General features: G+C 33.4%; 4 protein-coding genes and 1 long non-coding RNA gene across 6 annotated transcripts; 1 reads left to right on the top strand and 4 right to left on the bottom strand.

Annotated features, from left to right (window-relative positions):
- Positions 1 to 2,270: 2,270 nt before the first annotated feature.
- LOC130746749 (uncharacterized) lies at positions 2,271 to 10,130 on the bottom strand. The gene is made up of 11 exons (XM_057599505.1): positions 10,080 to 10,130; positions 8,137 to 8,257; positions 7,919 to 7,973; positions 7,731 to 7,770; positions 7,370 to 7,453; positions 7,205 to 7,218; positions 6,758 to 6,927; positions 6,577 to 6,682; positions 6,357 to 6,439; positions 5,682 to 5,791; positions 2,271 to 3,793 (listed from the first exon to the last, which is right to left on the bottom strand). Exons 1-11 carry the CDS (start codon positions 10,128 to 10,130, stop codon positions 3,629 to 3,631), a joined length of 999 nt encoding a protein of 332 aa, XP_057455488.1. The 3' UTR covers positions 2,271 to 3,628.
- Positions 10,131 to 11,142: 1,012 nt separating this feature from the next.
- On the bottom strand, positions 11,143 to 14,987 carry LOC130733160 (uncharacterized). 2 transcript variants are annotated; one of them, XR_009017392.1, is made up of 6 exons: positions 14,354 to 14,878; positions 13,802 to 13,960; positions 13,626 to 13,674; positions 12,766 to 12,946; positions 11,864 to 11,965; positions 11,143 to 11,574 (listed from the first exon to the last, which is right to left on the bottom strand). It is a non-coding gene; the product is annotated as an uncharacterized LOC130733160 (long non-coding RNA). The 2 variants fall into 2 exon arrangements; XR_009017391.1 differs by having other exon boundaries at positions 11,864 to 12,946; positions 14,354 to 14,987.
- A 930-nt stretch (positions 14,988 to 15,917) lies between these two features.
- LOC130746667 (F-box protein At3g62230-like) lies at positions 15,918 to 16,990 on the bottom strand. Its single transcript, XM_057599396.1, has 3 exons — positions 16,847 to 16,990; positions 16,523 to 16,696; positions 15,918 to 16,232 (listed from the first exon to the last, which is right to left on the bottom strand). The coding sequence occupies exons 1-3, from the start codon at positions 16,988 to 16,990 to the stop codon at positions 15,918 to 15,920; spliced, it is 633 nt and encodes a 210-aa protein (XP_057455379.1).
- Positions 16,991 to 17,014: 24 nt separating this feature from the next.
- On the bottom strand, positions 17,015 to 17,779 carry LOC130746583 (putative F-box/LRR-repeat protein At1g56400). Its single transcript, XM_057599292.1, has one exon. The coding sequence runs from the start codon at positions 17,777 to 17,779 to the stop codon at positions 17,015 to 17,017; it is 765 nt and encodes a 254-aa protein (XP_057455275.1).
- Positions 17,780 to 21,778: 3,999 nt separating this feature from the next.
- LOC130746508 (uncharacterized) lies at positions 21,779 to 22,051 on the top strand. The gene has a single exon (XM_057599185.1). It carries the CDS (start codon positions 21,779 to 21,781, stop codon positions 22,049 to 22,051), a length of 273 nt encoding a protein of 90 aa, XP_057455168.1.
- Positions 22,052 to 22,965: the final 914 nt, after the last annotated feature.

Below are 22,965 nucleotides of genomic sequence, written 5' to 3'. Positions count from 1 at the left end.
GAACGTAGACACTATAACATGTCTTAGTACCTATTAATCTATTATAGCTAGTACTAATACAGATGATAAAAAATCACTATTGACATGTGCATCAATCGTGCAATGGATGAGTTTATTCACATGCGAATCTCTTTATCTATACTCTTATAAAATTTGTCTCCCTGAGATGGTATGTATATAAGTTTTTACAATTTTGTTTTTTTTACCAGAAAAAAACAATGTGGTGGTCAGCAATATCATCTTCTGCACCCTCTGCTGCTATCCAATTTCACATCAACTTCCCCTTTTCTACAACATGCCACCGCCACTGCCAATACTTACATTCCCCAAAACTAGTTTTTAGTTTTATAAATACTGTTTTTGTTTTTTGTGGGTTTGAGTTTAAAAAATTTAGTGTTAAACTTTATGAATTTACAATAGTCACAACAATTATCAACTTTGTGAATTTACAACAGTGAATGGTAGTGGCGACATGATAATAGAGGAGCCGGATAACAACGATGGTAGAGTTTTGATGTTATCTAACTGCGGTGACAATGGCGGTTATAGTGGTGGAGGGTGGTCGTGACAATGGTGGTGTAAGTGGGGGTAGTGGTCGTGTTGGGGGTGGTAATGCCAGTGGAGGTAGTAGTGCAGGTGGTGAAGGCGGTGGTAGTGATGGTGGAGGTGATTGTAGTGGTAATGAAGGTGTGATGATGATGGTGGTGGCAGCGACGTGGTTGTAATGGCAGTGGCGATTGTGGTGGTGGAGGTGGTAGTGGTTGTAGTGGAGTCGGTGGTGATGGTGGTGGAGGTGGAAGTGTTGGTGTTGGAGGGTGACGGTGGTAGTGGCAGCGATAATAGTGGTGGCGACGGTGGAGGGGGGTGGTAGCGCACGTGACAATGGTGAAGGGTGGTGGCCAGGTGGTTGTGGTGGTGAAGGGTGGTGGTGGCGGCAGTGGCACGGGTGGAGGATGCATGTGGAGATGGTGGCGGTGGTGATGGAGGTGGCTGAGATGATGATGGCAGTGGTGACACGGGTGGAGGATGCATGTGGTGGCGGCGGTGGTGGTGATGATGGTGATGGCAGCGATGGTGGCGACGGTGGCGGCGGTGATGGTGGTGACGGTGGTGGTGGTGGTGAATGTGGTTGTGGTGGTGATGGTTGTGGGTGGTGATGGTGATGAAGTTACATGTTATTGAAAATAAAAACCATAATCACAAAACCATATTTTGTGGTTTCGAAAAACAGGCTAAAACGGTTTTAAAAATCAATAAAAACTCACTTCAGCTCCTTTTTGGCGAACACGTTTTGTTTTCAAAATTGCATTTGAAAACCAAAAACTGAAAACTGGCAACCTCCCCGAACGGGCCCTTACCCACTAAGTTTTGTTGTTTTTCTTTTCCAATTCATGGGTCTGCTACGTGACCTTCTCTTTTTTTTTTCTTTGTTTTAAACTTTTTTTATTTTTTTATTAATAATAATAAAGTTAAGAGAAATTAAATAAAAACCAAAAACCAAAGTTAAAATAAAAAATATACTTATATTAAACTAAAATGAAGACGGATAAAATTAGGTGCTGACACTTACTATCTCTCACTGACCGTGATGGGTTTCTGAGTTTGAATGGAAAATTAGCTAGGGGAGGTCCTTTTTCCTTTTACTTTTATAAAATGGTCCTATTATTAAACAAAAGAATAAAAGGTGACCTCTTCGGTATTGTCTCAATTGAGACAGTTTCAAAACAGTTTCAAATGCAACCAATAAACTCATGACACTAGTTAATTATGTTTTTTATTTTTATTTTTTTAACAGTCACCAAATATTTGATTTTTCAACATCAACATTTTACTAAACTAAATTTTAGTCTCAATTAATCTACATCATTATACTTTCTTCTAAAGACTACAATTTAACCATAACATTTGACACATTTTATTTTTTAATCTTCATCATTTAATATTTTATATTCTATTCCAAAAACTATCACAAATTATTATTTAAATTCAAACTCATAAATCTTAATCAACATTTAACTTTATCACCGTATAAATTTAGTGGTTCATTTATCATTTTTATGGAATTTATGAAATAAAATATAAGGATGCAGATTAACAGGGATTGAAATATATATTTTGAAAAATATTAACTTCAAAATATCTAATAACATATGTCATATTTGTATTGGTTAAGTATGAGACTGTTTTGAAACTATCTCAATTGGAACAGTACTCAAAAATTACCCAGAATAAAAAGGGTGAAACTTACATACAGTTCCATAGGTGCTGGTGGTACTGTTGTCCAACGAAAATATGACAAGTGTATTAAAAAAATTCCACTTAAGTGAACCGTGAACCATTACTGTTATCGTGAAAAAAAAACTTTCATTAAAGAAAAAAAAGATCCCCTTCTTCTTTCTCCATGTTTCGCTGGCGTTGTGACCAAGAAAGAGAGGTAAAAGGGAGAAGAAGAGAAATAGAGAAAGAGAGTGGAAGGAGGAGAAGGAAGCTGGCGACAACGATCTACAGATGGAGAGTGACCAGAACCTGGGAGGCATGCGGCTTTGATGGCCTAGGCAACTACCGCGGTGAGCAGCAGCGAGGTGTTGGGCAGCGGCTGTTTCATGCGCGTACGGCGGCGGCGTGGAGCTCCTACAGCGACAGGTTCAAGGGCTTTAGCGGTGGCTCTTATTTTCCGCGGCGATGATGACAGATGTCGACTTGTTGACGGCCTGAATGACGATGGTCTTCATCGAGAATTTTCTGGCGTGGGCAGAGATGGGTGATGAAGACCGATCGAGGGAGAGAATCGATCTGCGTCATTGGTGCTCACGATCTATCTCGGCAATGAAGTTTGGACGCAGGTTCAAAGAAGGATCAAAGGGGTAAAGGGGTAGGAGCAATTTGCTGGAATTTTGTGTAAAACAGGGGGAGAAGAAGGTGTTCTCATGTTCCTTAATTCAATTTTTTGATTGTGAACTGGTTGATTATGTTTTGATGAAGGGGCTTGGTTATGGATCTGGGAAAAAACCATGGTGTACGGGGAGAGAGCAGTGAAAGTAGCAGAGACGTTACGGAAAAAATAATAAAATAACGGAGTTAGTTTGGAGTAAAAATTAATCCACATGTCATATTTTTATTGGAGAACAGTATTAACAGCACATATGCACTTAAGTTTTTCCCGAATAAAAATTAGTGAATTGTACTACATAAAGCATCAACGACTATTGCCATTTTGATTCGTGGATCTCTGTGGTTTTCCCTTCATTTGTGAAGCAAACACATTTTTAGATTTTTACACATCACATGTGCATGTATGATAACATGTTTGAATTTGCTTATTTTTTCACAGAACTATCCATTTTGACATTCAGGAACTATTCACCTAAGGTTTCTCCGACAATTAATTTTGAATGTAGAATCAATTTACTCAGTAACTGCAGCTAAAGAAAACTGAGTCCCACCTTCACAAGTAGCTCTGTAAGATGTATAGTCAAAATGGCCTATTGAAAAACACTTAAAGTTACCTACAGTATACTGCCTAGATCTCAATCAACATGAAAAGTTCAATTTGGTTTCTTTCTTCTGTGTTTTTCTTCTCTTATATCCTCTGTTCTGCTATGTACATAGGAATCAAATTGTGAACATTTCAGAAGTCAATTATGGGTTCTCCCAAAGTCAAATTTCTTTCTACCGTCCATGGCAAGTTAAAGAGCTTGGCCATGATGAACTTGAAAATTTTGTTGACATTGATATTGTGGGTTGCACTGGAAAAGAAAAGGGCTGCCTTCATTGCTCTTGCATAAGCCCTTGCCTGTATGCATGTGCCATATGGTAAGTTCAATTTTGAAAAGCCAAGGAATGTGATAAAAAAAGTAACACTTTTATTTAAAGCAATGGAATGTGAATTTATTCAAAATAAAGTAATAAAGTGTGAGCATATTGTTGTGCTTCGTCCTATCTATCGGGAAGCTAATGGGGTTGCTGATTCCCTGGCTAAGAATGGTTTCGGTTTACCTGTTTCTCTAGTTGTGTTTAATACTTTGCCAGCGTTTTGTATTGTTCCAGTCTTTTATGACTCTTGTAACACCCTTCATGTAAGGGATTAGTGTTTGGGCTTCGGCCCCGAAATGAATAAAAAAAAAATGTGAGCATATTAATCTGACTTTAATTAACATGTAGGCCCCAAAATTGATGTTTGTTAAACGCGGAAAGGAATATAATTTGGTAGTAGTTGTCAAATGCTGAGATTCCATAAAAAAATTCTATTTATTATACTAGAATAATTCTTCTTATACCCTAGTCAATCAAGGGTTTACACACGCATCACTTGGGAAAATGAAATGACAAGTAAAGCAGTCTAGGGCATCTATGATTAATAACATGTTTGGTTTCATAGTGAAATACTCTAGAATCAATTTTGGTTGTAAGCTACCGCTTCTGATTAAATATGCATTCAATCATGATTCATGTGCAAGCAGTGAAACCATCAAACCAAACATGCTACAAGAAGAATTTGACTATTATAAAGTGATTCACTACAAAAAAAAAGGCAATTTGCGGCGCCTCTGGAAGCATTTTGCGGCGGTTAAAACCGCCGCAAAATGTATAATGAGGCGTTTCCTTAAGCGCCGCAGTTACGAGCGTCGGGGGCCGTTCTGCGGCGCTTATATCCAAGCGTTGGAATAACCGCCGCATAATATAGCGGCGGTTAAAAGCGCCGCAGAGTCTGTAATTCATTCCGCCTCTGTTTTGCAGCGGTTTCTAACCGCCGCAAAGTTCTACCGTGATTTTTAAATTATTTTCTATTTAATTACATTGAATCAAATAAGGCATAAGCTTGGACCTGATACTACATCGAGGATACTTGACAACTGACTTTGAACCTAACCATCTTAGCTTTAACTGTATTGATTTCAATCACATGAAAGATGGTTTACATCAAAAACCAAGGAATTATACACTACATATGTTAAAATTATCCATGTTATACAATGAAAATGGAAGGTGCCCTCACTCTATCAAACAAAACTATCAAAGGCTCACCACTACAATAAGCATCTCGTGCCTATTGCAAGCAAAAAAAACCAAAGAAGCAGCATGTTAAAATCACTGCTAAACAGAACTAAAACCATACAGATGTGAAAAATGTTGATTTCAAATTGCTTACAATTTCTCAAATGCAAAGCAAAACTAGTCAGGACAGAGTAATTAATAGTTAATTGATGGAATGGTTGAGAATTACTTGACATTGCTGACTGCTGATGCCACACACAAGGAAGGACAAAAACTACTAGTGTGACAGCAAATAAGCGAAGCAGCCTCGGTAAAAGAAAATTCATTTATCTGAACAATGAACAATCAATCTGAATTCTGAACAGAGCCACATGTAAAAGTAATCTAAACAAACACATTCCTTTCCTTGCAATCCAACTCAAATAATTTAATAAATACATTCTGAATTATGATAAAGCATTTCAGATTACAAGAGGAATACTAGCACATCATAAAAGATACATCCAAACCAGCTGTGATGACATTAACGATTCTAGTTAGGTGGCAAACACTTTAAGGAGTCCAGCAGAAAATACTAAATAGCACCAAACAAAATGTACCTTATAAAAAAGGGCCAAAGCTAGAGTATACTCAGAATCATTAAAATGCAATCCTAAATTCTATAAAGGAATGGTGTTATAATTCACCTGGTTAGATGGCATTTGACCTCCAAACTGCAGAATGAAAGAATTCATTCGTTCCTCAAAAGCTTGAAATCTTGCATTGCTCTCCTGCAATTCTGATTTCATGGCATTCCCTTCAGCCAATGTGATGCCAGCAGATTGCATAAATGAACACCATCAGTCTAAGGAAACATAAATGAACAGAGTTTATGGTTACTAGCTTTAAAATTGGATAACAACTAGTTTAACATAGGGACGCATACAGACACATAATGGCATAAGTCATGTTGTCCGTGTAGACACTTGCACCTAATATGACCAATTGACCATCATGAATTACATAATTGCATGTGAATGGAAAATTGGAAATCATAGATGGTATGAAAGAGTTCTGAATGAAACTTTATGAAAACCAATGCGCAACCTGTGACTTAGATTCATGAGCCACTTCATCATGCACAACACAAGCAATTTGAAAATCAAGATGAAGCATCAATCATCACTAAAAACACAATTGAATCAGTAAGTATCCTATGACTAGCAGTAGAATCAATTAAAATATCAATTTTCACGGTTAAATATCAAATATCAAATAGAAAAATAGGAAAATTAAAAAGCTCTGCATTGATGTCAGAGATTGATTCCATTGAAGGATTTCCCTAAATCAAAAAACTAAAATCGCAAGATGAGAACGCCTACCTTCAATCCAAATCTGAGAGGAGAAGAAACTGAAATCACAAGTTGAAAACGAAATCTGAGTGGAGATAGTTGAGAGTTGAGAACTGAAATCACAATATGAAGAAACACAAATAGCTATTTCAGTACCTGACAAAGTGAAATCCAAAATCAAAATCAAACATAAACCACTAATCATCTTCAATTTGAACGAATGGAAGAAATCGAAGCAGAGAAGGCTCACCTTGTTTGGATCCGAAGCAGAGCGTGCGCAGTGGAAGAAATCGAAGAAACCAAACCCGGGAAACCACTCGATTTTGCCAAAACAAGAGAAATTTGAGCCCTAATTCCTAACCAAAACAAACAAATTCAAATCACAAACCTGAAATCGCTGATTTAATCGTGAGATGGGAAGAAGTGCTTACCTTCAATCCATGAGGTGAGGTGGGAATCGCGATCTGAAAGGTTCAAGCCATGGAGTTCGCCATCGCTGAGAAGGAGTGAAGGAATCGCGATCTGAGAGAGGTTCAACGTGAAGTGAGGTAGAGGAGAGTGAAAAACGCGATATGAGGTGAGGGGTTTAATTTTAGGTTTTCTAATTTAATTTAATCATTCTGCGGCGCCTGGTTGAACCGCCCCTGAAGTAACCGCCGCAAATGTCAAAAAAACCGCCACAAATTGAAGAAAACCGCCGCACATTGTACGAAAATTGCGGGGGCTTGCTCAACCGCCTGCAAAAGCGCCTCAAGTTTACATTTTGCGGCGGTTTATGCATAACCGCCGCAAAATGTCCGTCGCTAAACACAAGTTTTGTTGTAGTGATTGTGTAACTAATTGATGGAGAATTAACAATCACGACTGTTATTATATACTTGCATATGCATAACTATGAAATTCTTTAAATTTCAACATTAATTTCTTAATAAGCGATAGTGATAACTTATTTTACTTTTAAAATGATGTATCTCATTTTAAATGAGCTAAATCCTAATAAACCCATTTAATATAAGTTGCAGCCTTAATTATTATTCATTTACCTGTGTTACAATGGTCCATTGCAAATCTGGGGTGAGTTTAACAAAATCATCAAACTTGGTTCCTATCAGAATGGGAATTGCATTCTGCAAGTGAATAATGATGGTCAGAAATTTTCACCAAAAGTAAATCAAATATGGAATTTATCTGCTCAATTATTTTGATATAAAAATAAATAAATAGGACACTTAATATTTGAACTTGAAAATAAGTAATTATAAGTAATTACTTTGTCCAATATTTGGACTATATACTTCATAGCTTTTCTCTTAATTACTTTAATCAGTGGCATTTACTTTACCACAGAATCTAATTCTAGTAATAAGAGAAGTATTAACCAGATAAATCTCTAATTCAAGGTACCTGATTCCACTTTCTTGCTTCACTATACCATCTAACAACACTGCACAAACAAAGAAGAGTACAAAACACAAACAATTATTTCTAGTTTTCTACCATTATGTTGCTAAAAAATGCCTTTCAAAAAAATGTTGCTAAAAAATGTTTCCAACAGAATGTAGCATATAGATGTGAATTTTCTCAGCCTATACCTGTGAAGTGTGCAACGACTAGTGAGATCAAACATGATCAAAATAGCAACTGAATCTTTACAAGCAATAGGAATTTAATCCAGAGAATTTTTATCACCTACATATAAAAATTTGAACTGATTCACTTATCAACCCCACAAAAGATAGAAAAGAGAAAAAACCAAGAAGTAAATGAAGAGCATAGTGACATAGAAAAAGAAAGTTTAACCAAAAAGCACCTGCAACATCCCATATAGAAAATGAAATACGAGCTCCTTGAACAGACAATGTTTTGTCCATTAGATTCAGTCCTTCCATCTGCAAGCTCCTCTTTTCCTGTTCATTCCCTACATACTTGATCTGACAAAATTGGAGTTAGCTCTAAAGCACTGCTAAAGAATGAAAAGTGAAACAAAGGAATTTGTAGTATGTTTGATGTAGAATCACTTGTGTTTAAACGCTACAAATTTTAGCTTGTGGGTAAATTTGACTTCAATTTTGTATAAATTGTGAAACCAAACACCTAGTAATAACATGTTTGGATAAGCTTTCAGAGACCCAAAATCAATTCTCTCCCTCTAGGAAGCTAAACTCGAAGCTACACTCGTGCATGTTTAGATACGACACAAATTAAAGGAAAACCACTGTGAGCTAGCTTTGGCTCATGAAGAACAAAAACAACCTCTTTTAACTTTTGTGACTGTCCACGGTGATTTTGATTTCACGGTGATTTTTTATTGTATATCCAACTATGCAATATAAATTATGCGGAAAAACTTAATTTGAGCAGCAATAACTTCTCAGTGTCAAAATTGATTCTAGAAAAAAAACCTGATTCAAACATGTTTAACTTCTGCTCAAACGTGATTTTGAGGTTTCATCATGCAAACGAGCAAGATAAATATTTGCAGTTAGTTATATTCAGTTAATCCAAACACCCACTTAGTAAAGTTGAAAATTTTGCTCACCAAAAAAGTGGTCTTTCTAATATATATGGCAATCACCCAACAAACTAATCTAGAGGTTCACCAAATTTGTATATTACCTAATTAAATCAATACCTGTAAATTGTAATGTCTGATTAGCATATATCAATTGGAGAGAGAAATGAGCAAGATAAATATTTGCAGTTAGTTATACTCCCTCCGTTCCCTATTATAAGTCACATTTTTTGAAAAAAATTTGTTACAAAATATAAGTCACTTTCTAATATCTAGGAAGCATTAAATAAATTTTTCCAAGTTAACCCTCATATTTAATATGAAAGAGATGATAAATTTTAGAAGTATTAACTTGGAGAGAGAAAATCATAGGAAAGTAAATAAGGGTAATCTAGGAAAGTAAATCATTTTTTTTACAAATTTATTACTACTAACTACTTTTCTTAATCTAAGAGAATTAGTTATTTGTGATTTATATATAGGAACGGAGGGAGTATTCAGTAGCATCACACACGTACACGTCGTAGATTGTGGGTTGAAGATTGAAGCTTGATGATTTCCCCTCTTTGCTTTTGATCCGTCTCTGGTGACGGTAAAGTGAGCTGTTGGACTTGGATTGTATAAGTATAGATCAGGGTGCTGTGGGGTGGGTTTCAAGGTGCTTAGTTAGCTGTTTTAGTTCTGTTTGAAACGGTCCTTCCCTGGACTCGTTGTAGTTTTCAATTTTTCCCTCCCTCTCCTTCTCTTTAGTTGTATTATACTTTGGTTCTGAAGTACACCTAGTACTTCCTTAATACATTTGGCTAAACAAAAAAAAAACACGTCGTAGATTGTAGCCTCCACTTTCTCTTTATCTTCGTTCTACTATGAAACATACCTGAGTAATCTCATAGTTTGCTGCAATCCCAATACCATAACCATGGCACCTAGCGCAGAGAGGCTCAGCTCATTGCCTTACTCTTTGCTTTCCAACATTATTTCCTTGATACCGTTTAGGAAGCGGTCAGAACCTCAATCCTCTCGAAGAGTTGGATAGACATTTTTAAGTCTACAATAAAAATTGAATTCGATGAACTGTCTTTTGTGAAAGATAGTCAAACTTATTGAATTAGACAAGCACAAAGAAAGACTTTTCTAGAGTTCGTGACGCTTTGGATTGCTAATCAGACATAAACTTCGGTCGATAAGTTCTCTTTGACAAAGCTTGGAAAAGCTAAGAAGATCATGAGAGAATGCATTACCTTCGCTACAGCCTCTCTAGGGTTTGGCGCTTGAACTAGAGCTCGCGACATCTGTAAGGCTCGTGACATTGATGGGTTTAGAGAAGAAGGTTTCATTTTCATGGGTCAATTCTAGTAAAGAAGAGAACCGTGAGGCTTTGGAAGGATGGATTTAGAAAAGGAGAGAACATGACACGTTAGACAAAACAGTTAGCTGTACATTGATTTTAGAAGTATAAGTGATGAGGTGGCAGCGCTACATGCGCGCTTCACAATTCCTATATTATAAATAGATTGTAGAAGGATTTTGACAAACATTTAATTTAATATTTCAAGGTAGTTTTGCTTTAATCACTTTTGCTAAGTAGATTGAGGTGCATTTTCACCTAAGAGACATTTTGACTACCCCTTGTGATGTTCACTCATGAACACGATCTGCATTGGATGGATTGCTTGCACCTCGCACTAGACATTGATAATAATCATTAGCTTTGTGGTTACAGCTTTGGTTTGTTCCTCTCGTGTCTCAACCAGAGAAAACACATGGGTTAATTAAATTTGATATGAACTATATATAACACTAGGATTGTGACCCGTGCTATGCACGGGGTCTTTATACATAATTTTTTTAGGTTAAGATCTAATCGAACTGTATAGCAATTGACTGCGTATGTGTTCGTAAATAAAGAATCCATTTTTTACTTAGCGTTACCAACGACGAAATTAAAAATCTTTAGATATCTCCCTGAGCATGATGACTTTCATTTGACACCATCAAATGACAATCATGCATTGACATACCCTCTTGCAATCCCAGATCAAATGTCATTCTTGTGTAAGGCCATTTGGTAAGATAATGTCAATTGAAGGTGAGATAGATGTTCACTCACAATGGAAAGACATAGATGTTTTAGAACTTGTTCTACTTCTACACTCGGGTAGCTATTCTAAATATTTTTCACAATGGAAAGTATCATTCTACAATTTGGAATTCAAAACTTAATGAGTTTAGTTATAGATTTATTTAAGTTCCTAGATCTGCTCTTAGCATGCTACATCAGGAACATCTAAGAATTCAAATAAGTAAAAAGCATAATGTTCCCACTATGAGATCAGTACTAATATTCAACAAAACAGTATCAATGAGATGAGAACATTAAACATGCATGACAACCAATCCTTTCTCTACCTAAATGATCTCATCTCCTCATTTTCTCTATTGTAAACAGAAGTAGCACTTTATCAATGATTAAAGGCTTAATCCTCATATTAAAATTTGTCCACATTAGTACCAGATATATCTATAAATTACATGTCAAACAAATGAGTGGAAATTTTTGGACAAGGGTACAACTGATAATGAGAAACTTGTATTGGCTGCTCAGTGAAATGAACTGATTCTCCATATAGTTTGTAAATCATTCTTCTTCCTCAATTTTCTTCCAATTCCTCTAAGTATGTTTTTACTTACCCTCGCAAACCTTAGCTCTTGTGGTGAAATAACATATGCTTGGACCTGAGAAGAATAAGATAATTTTTTATACACAAATAACTTTGGTTATTACAGCTATAATAGATGAAGAAGTCCAGACATCTCAACCATTTCTATAACTTAACTGATTCAACAAATTCATAACAAAGCAAACCACCCCCAGTTATCAGAACTGCTCACACTTTAGACCGTAGGAAACCAACCCAGCAAAAACCTAATTATAGTGGGTTACATGCAACATTTTTCAAGTACTACAGATTCAAGAATAATACCCCTCCATTAATGAAAGGTACATAATAATTACCAAACACACCTTTAGTGATGGCTTCAATTGAACACATGTCATGCTTCAATCACCGCCAAATGTTGAATATGAAGAAGAACAAACAATATACATAGGGAATGTCTTGCGGTTCTGATAGGAAAAACATATGAAAAAAAACTATGAATTTATTGAAAGAAAACTTTCCAAAACCAGAGCATGAAGTGTTGCATAAGCAAAGATAGTATAGGTATAATGAAGAGAGCGAATATTCCAACTTCTTGTGAAATTTAAAGGGCTATAGACAAGTAAAGTGAGTAGCTTCTCAAAGTAAATCAATTAAAGAGATTGAGGAAGACAAGCAAATTAAAAAACTATAGTGATGTGAATTTGTGCGAAATTTTTTCAATATTGCTACGCTCCACACACTTGGTCACATATCATACTACTTCTAATTGTTATCTTTACAACTCTAGATTAATTATTATATATATACATATATATATATATATAGGATTGTATAATTATAAGGTCCAATCACACAAGTATTCAACAACTCTATCCAAACCACAAAACTTCACAACATAGACCTCTCATGTGGAAGCACAATAAAATCCCCAGTACAAAGAAAGAAAAATTAGAGTAGGATACTTAGCATGGTTGATGTTTATGCTGATGATGATACTCTTAGCGCAGAAAGTTGAATTGATAAGCAATAAACATCTTATGAAGAGTTTATTCAAAGCTAAATTGCAAAGTTCTAATTACACTTGCTGGTTCAGGAATAGAACATGCAACTACTACATTTAATGATACAACTATATGCACTTGCCGGTTCAGGAATAGAACATGCAGCTGCTACATTTAATTGCCCCTCATGGTCTCCAATTACAAAATGCATTGTGCATCAGCACCTCTTTTATAAGAAGCATCAAAGTTTAACTTGGCAATACCTGGACTTGGAGCTTTTTAAACAAGAGGTACACTTTGATTGTTCACATTAATCACTTCTAACGATGTGACCATAGACATAGCCAGAGAGAGTGATCAATTGATAGAATCTGACTATTAAACACCATCTTCTTTATCCCATTCCAAATGGCTCACTCGATAGGAACTTCGAATAAATCTGATCTAATAAAGCCAACAACAAAAGTATTCATCAAATCTGAGCTCAAAATGCAATAACTGTACAAACACCGGAGTGAATGAAAGAAAGTTGTGGTCCAAGAATACAACAATTGGTTTTCAATCTTTGCGTCGGTTTTTACTTTCCTCTTCTGTAGCTAAGCGTAGAATTTGGTACCACGACTTTCGTTCATGGTGGCTTTGGGCTGGCTTACATAGTTGTTGCCTCTCCTCCTTAGTGGTTGAGTTTGGTGTACCCGGAGGTGGCGATGGCAGAGGAGCTTGAATGCTTTTTTTTTTTTGTTTTCTACCCTAATGGCCATGGCACTTTGCTATTTATTGATGGTTTTTAGCTCTTTGTTGGTAACATGTTGTTGATCTTGTAGTTTGCTCGACTGGGATGAATCTCAATTTTAGTTGTTTTGGTTTTAGCTTGATAGGATCTATTTTTTTTTTTAACTTGTTTCTCGAAACTTAATGGTGATTTTCCCTAGTAGCAATTTTTGAGAAACCAAAATCTTAAGCAATTTCAGAATGAACATAATAGGAACAGAACAAAACATGACACATACAATGGTTTCTACTTTCTATTCTACATTAGGGGGGATGATAGATTTTTAAGGCAGCCAGAAATTAAGGCTTCAAATTTCAATTGCAGACAATCAAGATTGCAGGAAAAACTCACCCATTCTGATTCTGATCTTCCCCGGCAACACCATTAAGCTGAGGAAAAGCTGAAAAAAGAAAATAAATAACATAATCAATCAATATGCTGATGAATTAAATGAAAGAAATTAAGCCAGCAATCATTGATAATGAGTAATGTGAGTCTGCATCACAGACACAGAAAAACATTCTAACCTGTATTACCCAATTCAGCAGCTTTCATCACTCACCGCCTGAATCATCCTTGATCACCAGAATTCAAATAGAAAGATAGATAAGGCTCTCACTCAACACTTATACGGTACCCTGGTTGTTCATGAACCATCATCACAGAAGAATTATGTTTGGTGCTTTCTGCAAATAGAAACATCACAAAACTCAATAACCAAAGTCATGCATCAAACAAGAATGATCAAGTTACCATATATCTTTATTTGAAAAAGAGAGACTAATTCAACATATATAATAAATTATGAAGGAAAACCATAAAAATTATTTCTTGTACAAAAGAACCATGCATTATTTCTTCTTCTTCACTTAGCTTGGCTTGGGGTCTTTATATATGGATAGTTATTAATGGTGATTTTCCCTAGTAGCAATTTTTGAGAAACCAAAATCTTAAGCAGTTCCAGAGTGAACATAATAGGAACAAAATCAACACACTAACACTGAACAAATCAACAAATCTGGACAATTGAAAATAAACTTGGAAGATGAGTGAATTTATAGGAGAAAGTTGTTGCTTACAGGTTAGAGGGGCCTTCAAAACAATTGGAAGCCATCTGTAAAGCAACATAAACAGCTGGTCCTGGCAGCATGAGGCAAGATGATGACGCAATTGCTGATTGTAGATATACACCATGCCCTATCTTCAATAATCCTAGAGAAGCTGCCAAAAAAAAACGTCACAACTGAGCCATTGACGCACCCTTTAGACCTGCAATTGAACCTGAACGAAGCTATGGGAGTAGGAGGGGGAAAGGAAAAGCTCGTCGGCGACATGATGACGGAAAGGGGGACGACATCAAGCTCTGCAATTGATGATGATCGAAGCTATGGGAGTAGGATGGGAAAATGAAACGCACGCCGGCGACAGCAAAGGCAAAGAGGGACGACGTCATTCTGTGCCAGTGATGATGAAAGAAACTTTGGGAGTAGGAGGAGGAAAGGAAATTAACGACGGCGAGAGGAGTGACGAAATCGCATGTTTGCAGATGACATCAAGCTCTGCAAGTGATGCTGATGCTGTGTGTGAAAATGGGCCACAAACTCAAAGGATGAAAGCCCAACAGATGGAAAAGTAAAGCTAGTTATCTCAAAAAAAAAAATTGCCCCGTGAACAGTAACCGGGATTTTGAAATTAAGGATAGAAGATATAGTCTACACACAAGCTACTCCTACTACTGGCTTTCCAGCTCTCGCTCATCGTCTTGCTCCACGTCCTCAATGGCACGATTCTAGCTTATAATTCAATAAAGTCAACTTTTTAGGATCATAAACTATGCATTTTGGATAACACCAGAAATAACTTCATTTAACTCATTGATTGTTTGTTCATTTTGTAAATGCTTAAAAAAAAATTCTTCAGAAAATAAACAAGCAACGGAAAAGGGAAAAGAGACTGAGGAACAACTAGTGAGTCTTTCATGATTAAGACTTCTAACTTAAGAGCCTTTAAAAAATTTCAGATTATTTAATTAATTATTCCGTTAATCATTTAATACAATTAAGTTTGTTGATATTTTTCTTCCATAGAAGTTCTCATTAATGCCCCATTATTCCATAAAATGTATGAATATGGATTCATTCTACACATGAGGTGGATCAAAATTTTGCTGGTGGGTCGGCTGATGCGGCAGCTCAAAATCAGAGTCAGCAGCACCTTGACAATTTGGATAGCACTCAACGTGTGAGATAATATAAAAATGATCATTTTTTTAAATGAAGGAATTCAACTTTTGTTTCCAAACAAAGTTCAAAAAAAAAAATTATTGTTTCCAAATAAGAAAAATTGCAAATCCAAGAAAATTTCAATTATTTTAAATTCTATGAATTTTTTTTTTTTGGAAAAACCAAATCATGTATTAATAATAGCCAGGCAGGGCCTGAAAAAAAGGTACAACACCCAAATACAAGAAAGAAAACAGAGTACAGAACAGCAAGGTAAAAGAAAATAAAAACAAGTAAAAACAACACAAAGCCAAAGCTAAACGGAAGAGAGCCGACACCACCAAACACGCATCAACAGGGAGCCAAAACGAGGAAAAGTCCAGACCAAACAACCACAAACTTCAAGAGAGATTATGAAATTTTAAATACTAATAAAATAAATTGAAATCTCTAAATCTCTTGAAGCCCTTTGAGACATTAGCGTTTCTATCATGTCACGACAGTAGGAATTCAAGCTTTCATCTTGATTGACAACATCATCCTTCAATATGTTGATAGTCATCTTTCTCAAGACTCTCCCAATAGTGATGAAATAGGTAAGCATATGAATTTCATTCATTGATCCTTCGAAGCCCTTAATCTCCACCTCTTTAAGAGTATATACCATGCAGTTATAATCCCTTGCGTGATCAGTCCAAAACCTCTCGAGGTTAAAGTTGTCAGGTAACTCGTAATCCTACAACATGAACAACAAAAAGTTGGCTACTAAAGCGGGTACACAAAGGAATGGAACCAATTAAACACAAAAAGGAACAATTAGTTTGCATGAGGTTTTTTAACAAAATAGTATAAATATATTATATTTGTTCCGCTTAAAAATTTTGTATCATCATCCCCAATTATACATTATTGATTTTACTCAATATCATACATTTTCGCATCCACCCATTTTCCATTATTTTTTTCTTGTTGTTACTCCACATGCATATAGGAAAACAAATTCTATTATATGAATGTAATACTCACCAAATAATTTTTTGGGAGATCCAATTTGATAGTGAGGTGTTCTAATTCAGGGCATTTATTAAGTAAGAACGTGATTCCTAAAAGCTCATTTTGATCCAAAGATGTTTTCATTGTCAGACTTCTCACATTTGAGCTATGTGGCATTCTCAGCAGGCAACCTCCAGTAGGGACAACCTTTACATATCAAATTAATAAAAAATGTTAAACTATGAATACACAAATATTATATATATATATATATATATATATAATTTTCTTGTTAGTTCCTATCGTAAAGCTAAATTGAAAAGTATCTATATAAAAGAAAAAGGAGGTAAAACATACCTGAAGAAAGTAATTACACACTGTTAAAGTACTACCACCAGAGATATGATCCTCCACTAGTTTGTAGAGAAATAGAGCATGTCCTTCGAACTCAATGCAGAAGTCAAGAACTTCCTCTTCCATCACAAGAGAGCGTATGTCCATCACCAAAAAGTTATTATTCAACCCCTAATAATAGAAATATCTCAAGTTTGGAGCATTGACTACAAAATAACGACTATTAGGTCCAAACATGCATCTTTCAACGACCAACTTTCTCAATCTTAAATTCTCCTCCCGTAAATCAAAGTCATCTGAATTCCAACACCTCTTGAGACTTAAACTCTCAAGCGCCTCACAATTTGATAACAAGGTCTTAATAGTAATGAGTTTTACTTCCATCCAACCTAAAGAAATTTCTTTGAGTGCATGAAAGTTAAGCAACTCAGCCTCAATCAAGCTGCATGAAAACAACTTCAAAGATTCAAGGCAAGTGTGACCATAAACATGTAATGGCAATTCAAACAAGGCTTCATGCTTAATATAATTAGTAGTAAAATAACAATCCAATGTTGGATCAGAAAAGTCCAACTCCAATTCCTTCACCCCATATTTTGTGGCAAAGGTAATGCACTCCCTCACAACTCTTTTAACTTTTTGAGGTAATGATAATCTCAAAGAGAACTTATCTACAACAGTTTTTGTGTGATTAGCAATCCATAGCAACACAAACTCCAGAAAAGCCTTTCTTTGAGCTTGTCTTTTTTGATAAGTTTGACCATCTTTCACAAAAAACGCTTCATCAAATTCTATGTTGGATGTATACTTAAAAATGTCTATCCAATTTTTAGAGAGGATTGAGGTTCTTACTGCTTCTCTAAACGATATCAAGGAAACAATCACAGAGAGCAAAGAGTGAGGCAATGAGCTAAATTTGTCTATGCTAGGTCTCATGGCTAAGGTATTGGAATTGCAGTAAACCCTTTATGTGATAATACTCTAAGTCTATTTGATTGTAGAATGAAGACAAAGACACTGTAGTTGCTTATCCATATCTATTCTCTCTTATATAATAGTAGAATTGACTTGAGTATAATATATAAGTTGACTTGACAAAGAATTAATTAGATAATTAAGAAATGTTTTAAAAACTAGATATTTGGAATACTTTATTGCAAATAATTACTTGAATATTAATATTTAACTATACTAATTAATCGTAGTATTCAAAAATTTAGTTATAAATTTATTAAAAATTAAAATTAATCCAAAATTAGTTATTGATAATTGCAACATTAAAACCTTATTTATTAACATAAATTTAAACAAAATATATTAGGAAAATTAAAATAATAATTCGAAAAAATTATATATTTGAAATATTTATTGTTAATAATATTTTTCTCTAAAGAAAAATATATTATTGTTAGTAATTTCCTTAATGTTTATTTTTTACCTATATGAATAATAATAATAACAGCATATAATATAGTTATAAATTGATGATTTATCTCTACTATTTGATCTTTCAAAAAAAAATAATTTGATGAAATATTAAACCTAATCCAAAATTAGTTATATATAATTGCACCAATAATTAGGAATTTATTAAATATTAATATTCATTCAAAATTGGTTATTCATAATTGCACCAATAAAACCTAATTTATTATCAATAATTTAAATAACAATATTCGAAAAAAATTAAATATCATGTCTAAAAATTTAAATATTTGAAATATTTTATTGGTGGTAATTTGTAGAATTCGAATATTTTTACTATACTAATGAATAATAATATTTAATAATTTATTTATCAATTCATTATATATTAAAATTGAACCAATTTTTTTATTGATGATTGCACCAAATAAAACCTTATTCCCTAGCAATGATTTAATATTTATATATATAAATTTATTGAATTTTTATATTTTAATTATACTGATATATAATATTTTTGAATGGTTTCGTTAAGAATTTATTAGATATTACTATTAATCCATAATTAGATATTGGTAATTGCACCAAAAACACTTTTTTATTAAAACTAATTTAAATAAATATATTAGGAAAATTCAAATAATAATTCTAAAAAATTATATATGTGAAATATTTATTTTTAATAATATTTTTCTCTAAAGCAAAATATATTATTTTTAATAATTTCCTTAATGTTTATATTTTACCAATATTAATAATAATAATAATAGCATATAATAAAGTTAAAATTTAATTAAATATTAAACCTAATCCAATATTAGTTATATATAATTGCACCAATAATTAGGAATTTAGTAAATATTAATATTCATTCAAAATTGGTTATTCATAATTGCACCAATAAAACCTAATTTATTATCAATAATTTAAATAACAATATTCGAAAAAAATTAAATATCATGTCTAAAAATTTAAATATTTGAAATATTTTATTGGTGGTAATTTGTAGAATTCGAATATTTTTACTATACTAATGAATAATAATATTGAATAATTTATTTATCAATTCATTATATATTAAAATTGAACCAATTTTTTTATTGATGATTGCACCAAATAAAACCTTATTCCCTAGCAATGATTTAATATATATATATATATATAAATTTATTGAATTTTTATATTATAATTATACTGATATATAATATTTTTGAATGATTTCGTTAAGAATTTATTAGATATTACTATTAATCCATTATTAGATATTGGTAATTGCACCAAAACACCTTTTTTATTAAAAATAATTTAAATAAATATATTAGGAAAATTTAAATAATAATTTTAAAAAATTATATATTTGAAATATTGTTTTTAATAATATTTTTCTCTAAAGAAAAATATATTATTGTTAATAATTTCCTTAATATTAATATTTTACCCTTATGAATAATAATAATAATAATAATAGCATATAATATAGTTATAATTTGATGAAATATTTAACCTAATCCAAAATTAGTTATATATAATTGCACCAATAAAAACTTATTTATTAAGATTGATTAAAATACATCAATACCACCTCCAACCTTATAAAATATAATTTAAATAACAATATTTGAAAAAATTAAATACCAACAACACTATAAAGCTAAATATTTGAATAAGTTTTCAAAAAATTATTTCTTGAATATTAATATTTTAATTATGCAGATAAATGATAATATTAAATAATTTTTTTATAAATTTATTAAATATTTAAATTAATCCAAAATTAGGTATTGAGAATTGCACCAAAAAACTTTATTTATTAACATTGATTTAATTAAAAATATTAGAAAAAACTAAAAATCAATACTAAAAAATTAAATATTTCAAATATTTGTTTTCTAATAATTTATTATATTTTAATATTTCAAATATACTGATTAATAATATTTTTAAAATTTTGGTTATGAGTTTATTAAATAGTAAAATTAAGGGTTAATCCTCTACTTGGTCCCTGTGGTTGTGTGGCCGTCTGAAATTAGTCCCTCCCCGGAAAATCTAAAAATCTAAGTCCTCGTGTTTTGGAAAGTGTGTGGAGCAGGTCCTCGCCGGAGGGACTAATTTCCACACACTTTCCAAACACGAGGACTTAGATTTTCAGATTTTCCGGGGAGGGACTAATTTCAGACGGCCACACAACCACAGGGACCAAGTAGATGATTAACCCTAAAATTAATCAGAAATAAGTTATTGATAATTGCACCAATAAAACCTTATTTACTTACATTGATTTAAATAAAAATATTTCAAAAACTAAAAATAATGCTTAAAAATTAAATATTTTATTGCTAATAATCTCTTGAATTTATTTTTTAACTACACTTATTAATAAAAATATGAAATAATTTAGTTATAAATTTATGAAATAGGAAAATTAATCCAAACTTAGTTATTGATAATTGCACCAATAAAACCTTATTTATTAACATTGATTAAATAACAGTATTAGAAAAAAAAATTATTATCAATACTCAAAAATTAAATATTTGAAACATTTTATTTCAAATAATTTCTTGAATTTTAATATTTTAAATTTTCTGATAAATACTATTTTGAAATAGTTTACTTATGAATTTATTACATATAATGTTAATCCAAAATTAGTTAATGATAGTTGAACCAATAAACCTTATTTACTAAAAATATTTTATATAAAAATATCAGTGAAAATTAAATATTGATTCTAATAAATTAAATATTTGAAATATTATACTGTAAATAATTTCTTGAATAGTTTTTTTCTCTAATGTAGTTTTCCTTGCTTGTTGCTTTGAACCTTAACTTACTTGGGAGAGTTGTTCCCAAGAATTATTCCTTTTCAATGAATTTCTCTTTTCTTTTCAAAAAAAAAATAATTTCTTGAATATTAATGTTTTTTTTTTGGAAATCCAAATATATTGTAGATAATAGAGAAGTAAGAGGCTAAGCTCGAGAATAGGACAAAGAGGATAACGAAAACAAAAATCCTCAATCATCCAAAAAAATACACAATCACTTCACCATCCTAAAGGATATAAACAAGTAGAACCTCCCTTAACAAAAGTAAAAAAACCAACGAACGCAAAAGCGTAGACCTAAACCAGATCCAACGCCAACATCAAGAGCAAACTATCGCTTAGGGCGGCCATCACTCATCAATACTGAGCTTAGTTTTGAGCTTAAAATTCAAAAGTGAGGCTCTTTCATTAGCAATGGTGATTAGGCTATAATATACATAGGGAGGTTTTAATGATGCTCTTTCATTAGCAATTCTAGTCACCAAAATAGCACAAGGGTTGCTTAGAACATTTTAACTTCTTCAACGAGAAAGGGGGAAAGAAAAGCCAAATTACTACAAGAGAGGCACTCTCAATGTTTCTTAAAAAGAAAATGTAAGGGTCCTTTTGCCTAAAAGAAAAAAAAGGTATTAGGTGCTATAATACTCCTCTTAAATGAAGTGGGTGTAACATAGCATTATATATGATGGTGGTGGCGGTGGCAGTGGTGGTGGCGGCGGCGGCGGAGGGAGGTGGTTGCGGCGGTGGTGGTGTTGGGTCATGGCAGTATGTAGTGGTAGCAGCGATGATGATGGTGGTCGAAGGTGATCGTGATGATGGTGGTGGCAGTGGTGGTGCCAGCGGTGGTGATAGCTATGATGACAACGACGGTGGTGACAGTGGTAGTTGCGGCGGCGGTTGCGATGGTGGCAGCGGAGGTAGTGGAGGCGGATCTGGTAGTGGTGGAGAGTGGTGGTAGAAATGGTGGAGGGTGGTGTGGTGGCGATGGTGGAGGGTTGTGGTTGTGGCTTATACATCACACTCTTATCATGCTTTATCCATCATCTATAGGTGGATTAAATAATCCATCATTTTAATGTTAAGAGGGGATTGATGTATAACTTTATACAATACAATGTTAACACCAAGCAATGGATAAGTTTATAATGTATTGTATAAACTTATACTATTATACCTAATACGGTGTGCCAAACGAGTCCTCAATGTGTACACACGGGGTAAAGAAGGAAAAAAATGAAAAAATAAAATTTACTTATTTTCTTTATTAACAATGAATAATAATTGGTGGTTGTTGATCCTCAGGTTTCAAAGGGACCTCCAGGTGTTATGAAGCGAGCGAGAGTGGCCTTGGCTTTAGGGGTCCAACTTGGTTTGACTTTTGATTGTCCTGACGAGGCGACCCTTCAAGGCTTTGCTGCTTTTATTAGGGATTGTGAGTTTATGGAAAAGTGAATGGTTGATTTGTAATTAGTGCTGGTGTTTTGTTTTGTTATGCTACTGATCTGGGTCTTTTGAGCTTTATTTTTTTGGGGGTTATGTACGATGGTTAACTGTTTATTCCACTAATCATCTCGTCCCCAATGTATCTTTTGAACTCAGACCTCTTTTTGATCTTTTATATATATATATATATATATATATATATATATATATATATATGTGTGTTTCCTTTTGATCTCAAAAAAGAACAATGAATAATAATTGAACGGCTTCACTTTCTTCACAAAGGAGCATATTTATCTTTGAATTAAGCCGAACGTGAACACCATGACATGTCATAGGCATGCCATAGTACCAATTATAGTACTAATACAAATGATACAAATTAACTATTGACATGTGCATCACTCGTGCAATGAATGAGTTTATTCA

This window comes from Lotus japonicus, chromosome 1 (assembly GCF_012489685.1).
Source record: "Lotus japonicus ecotype B-129 chromosome 1, LjGifu_v1.2".
NCBI classification, from domain to species: Eukaryota; Viridiplantae; Streptophyta; class Magnoliopsida; order Fabales; family Fabaceae; genus Lotus; species Lotus japonicus.
This window is presented reverse-complemented; position numbering and strand designations above follow the sequence as displayed.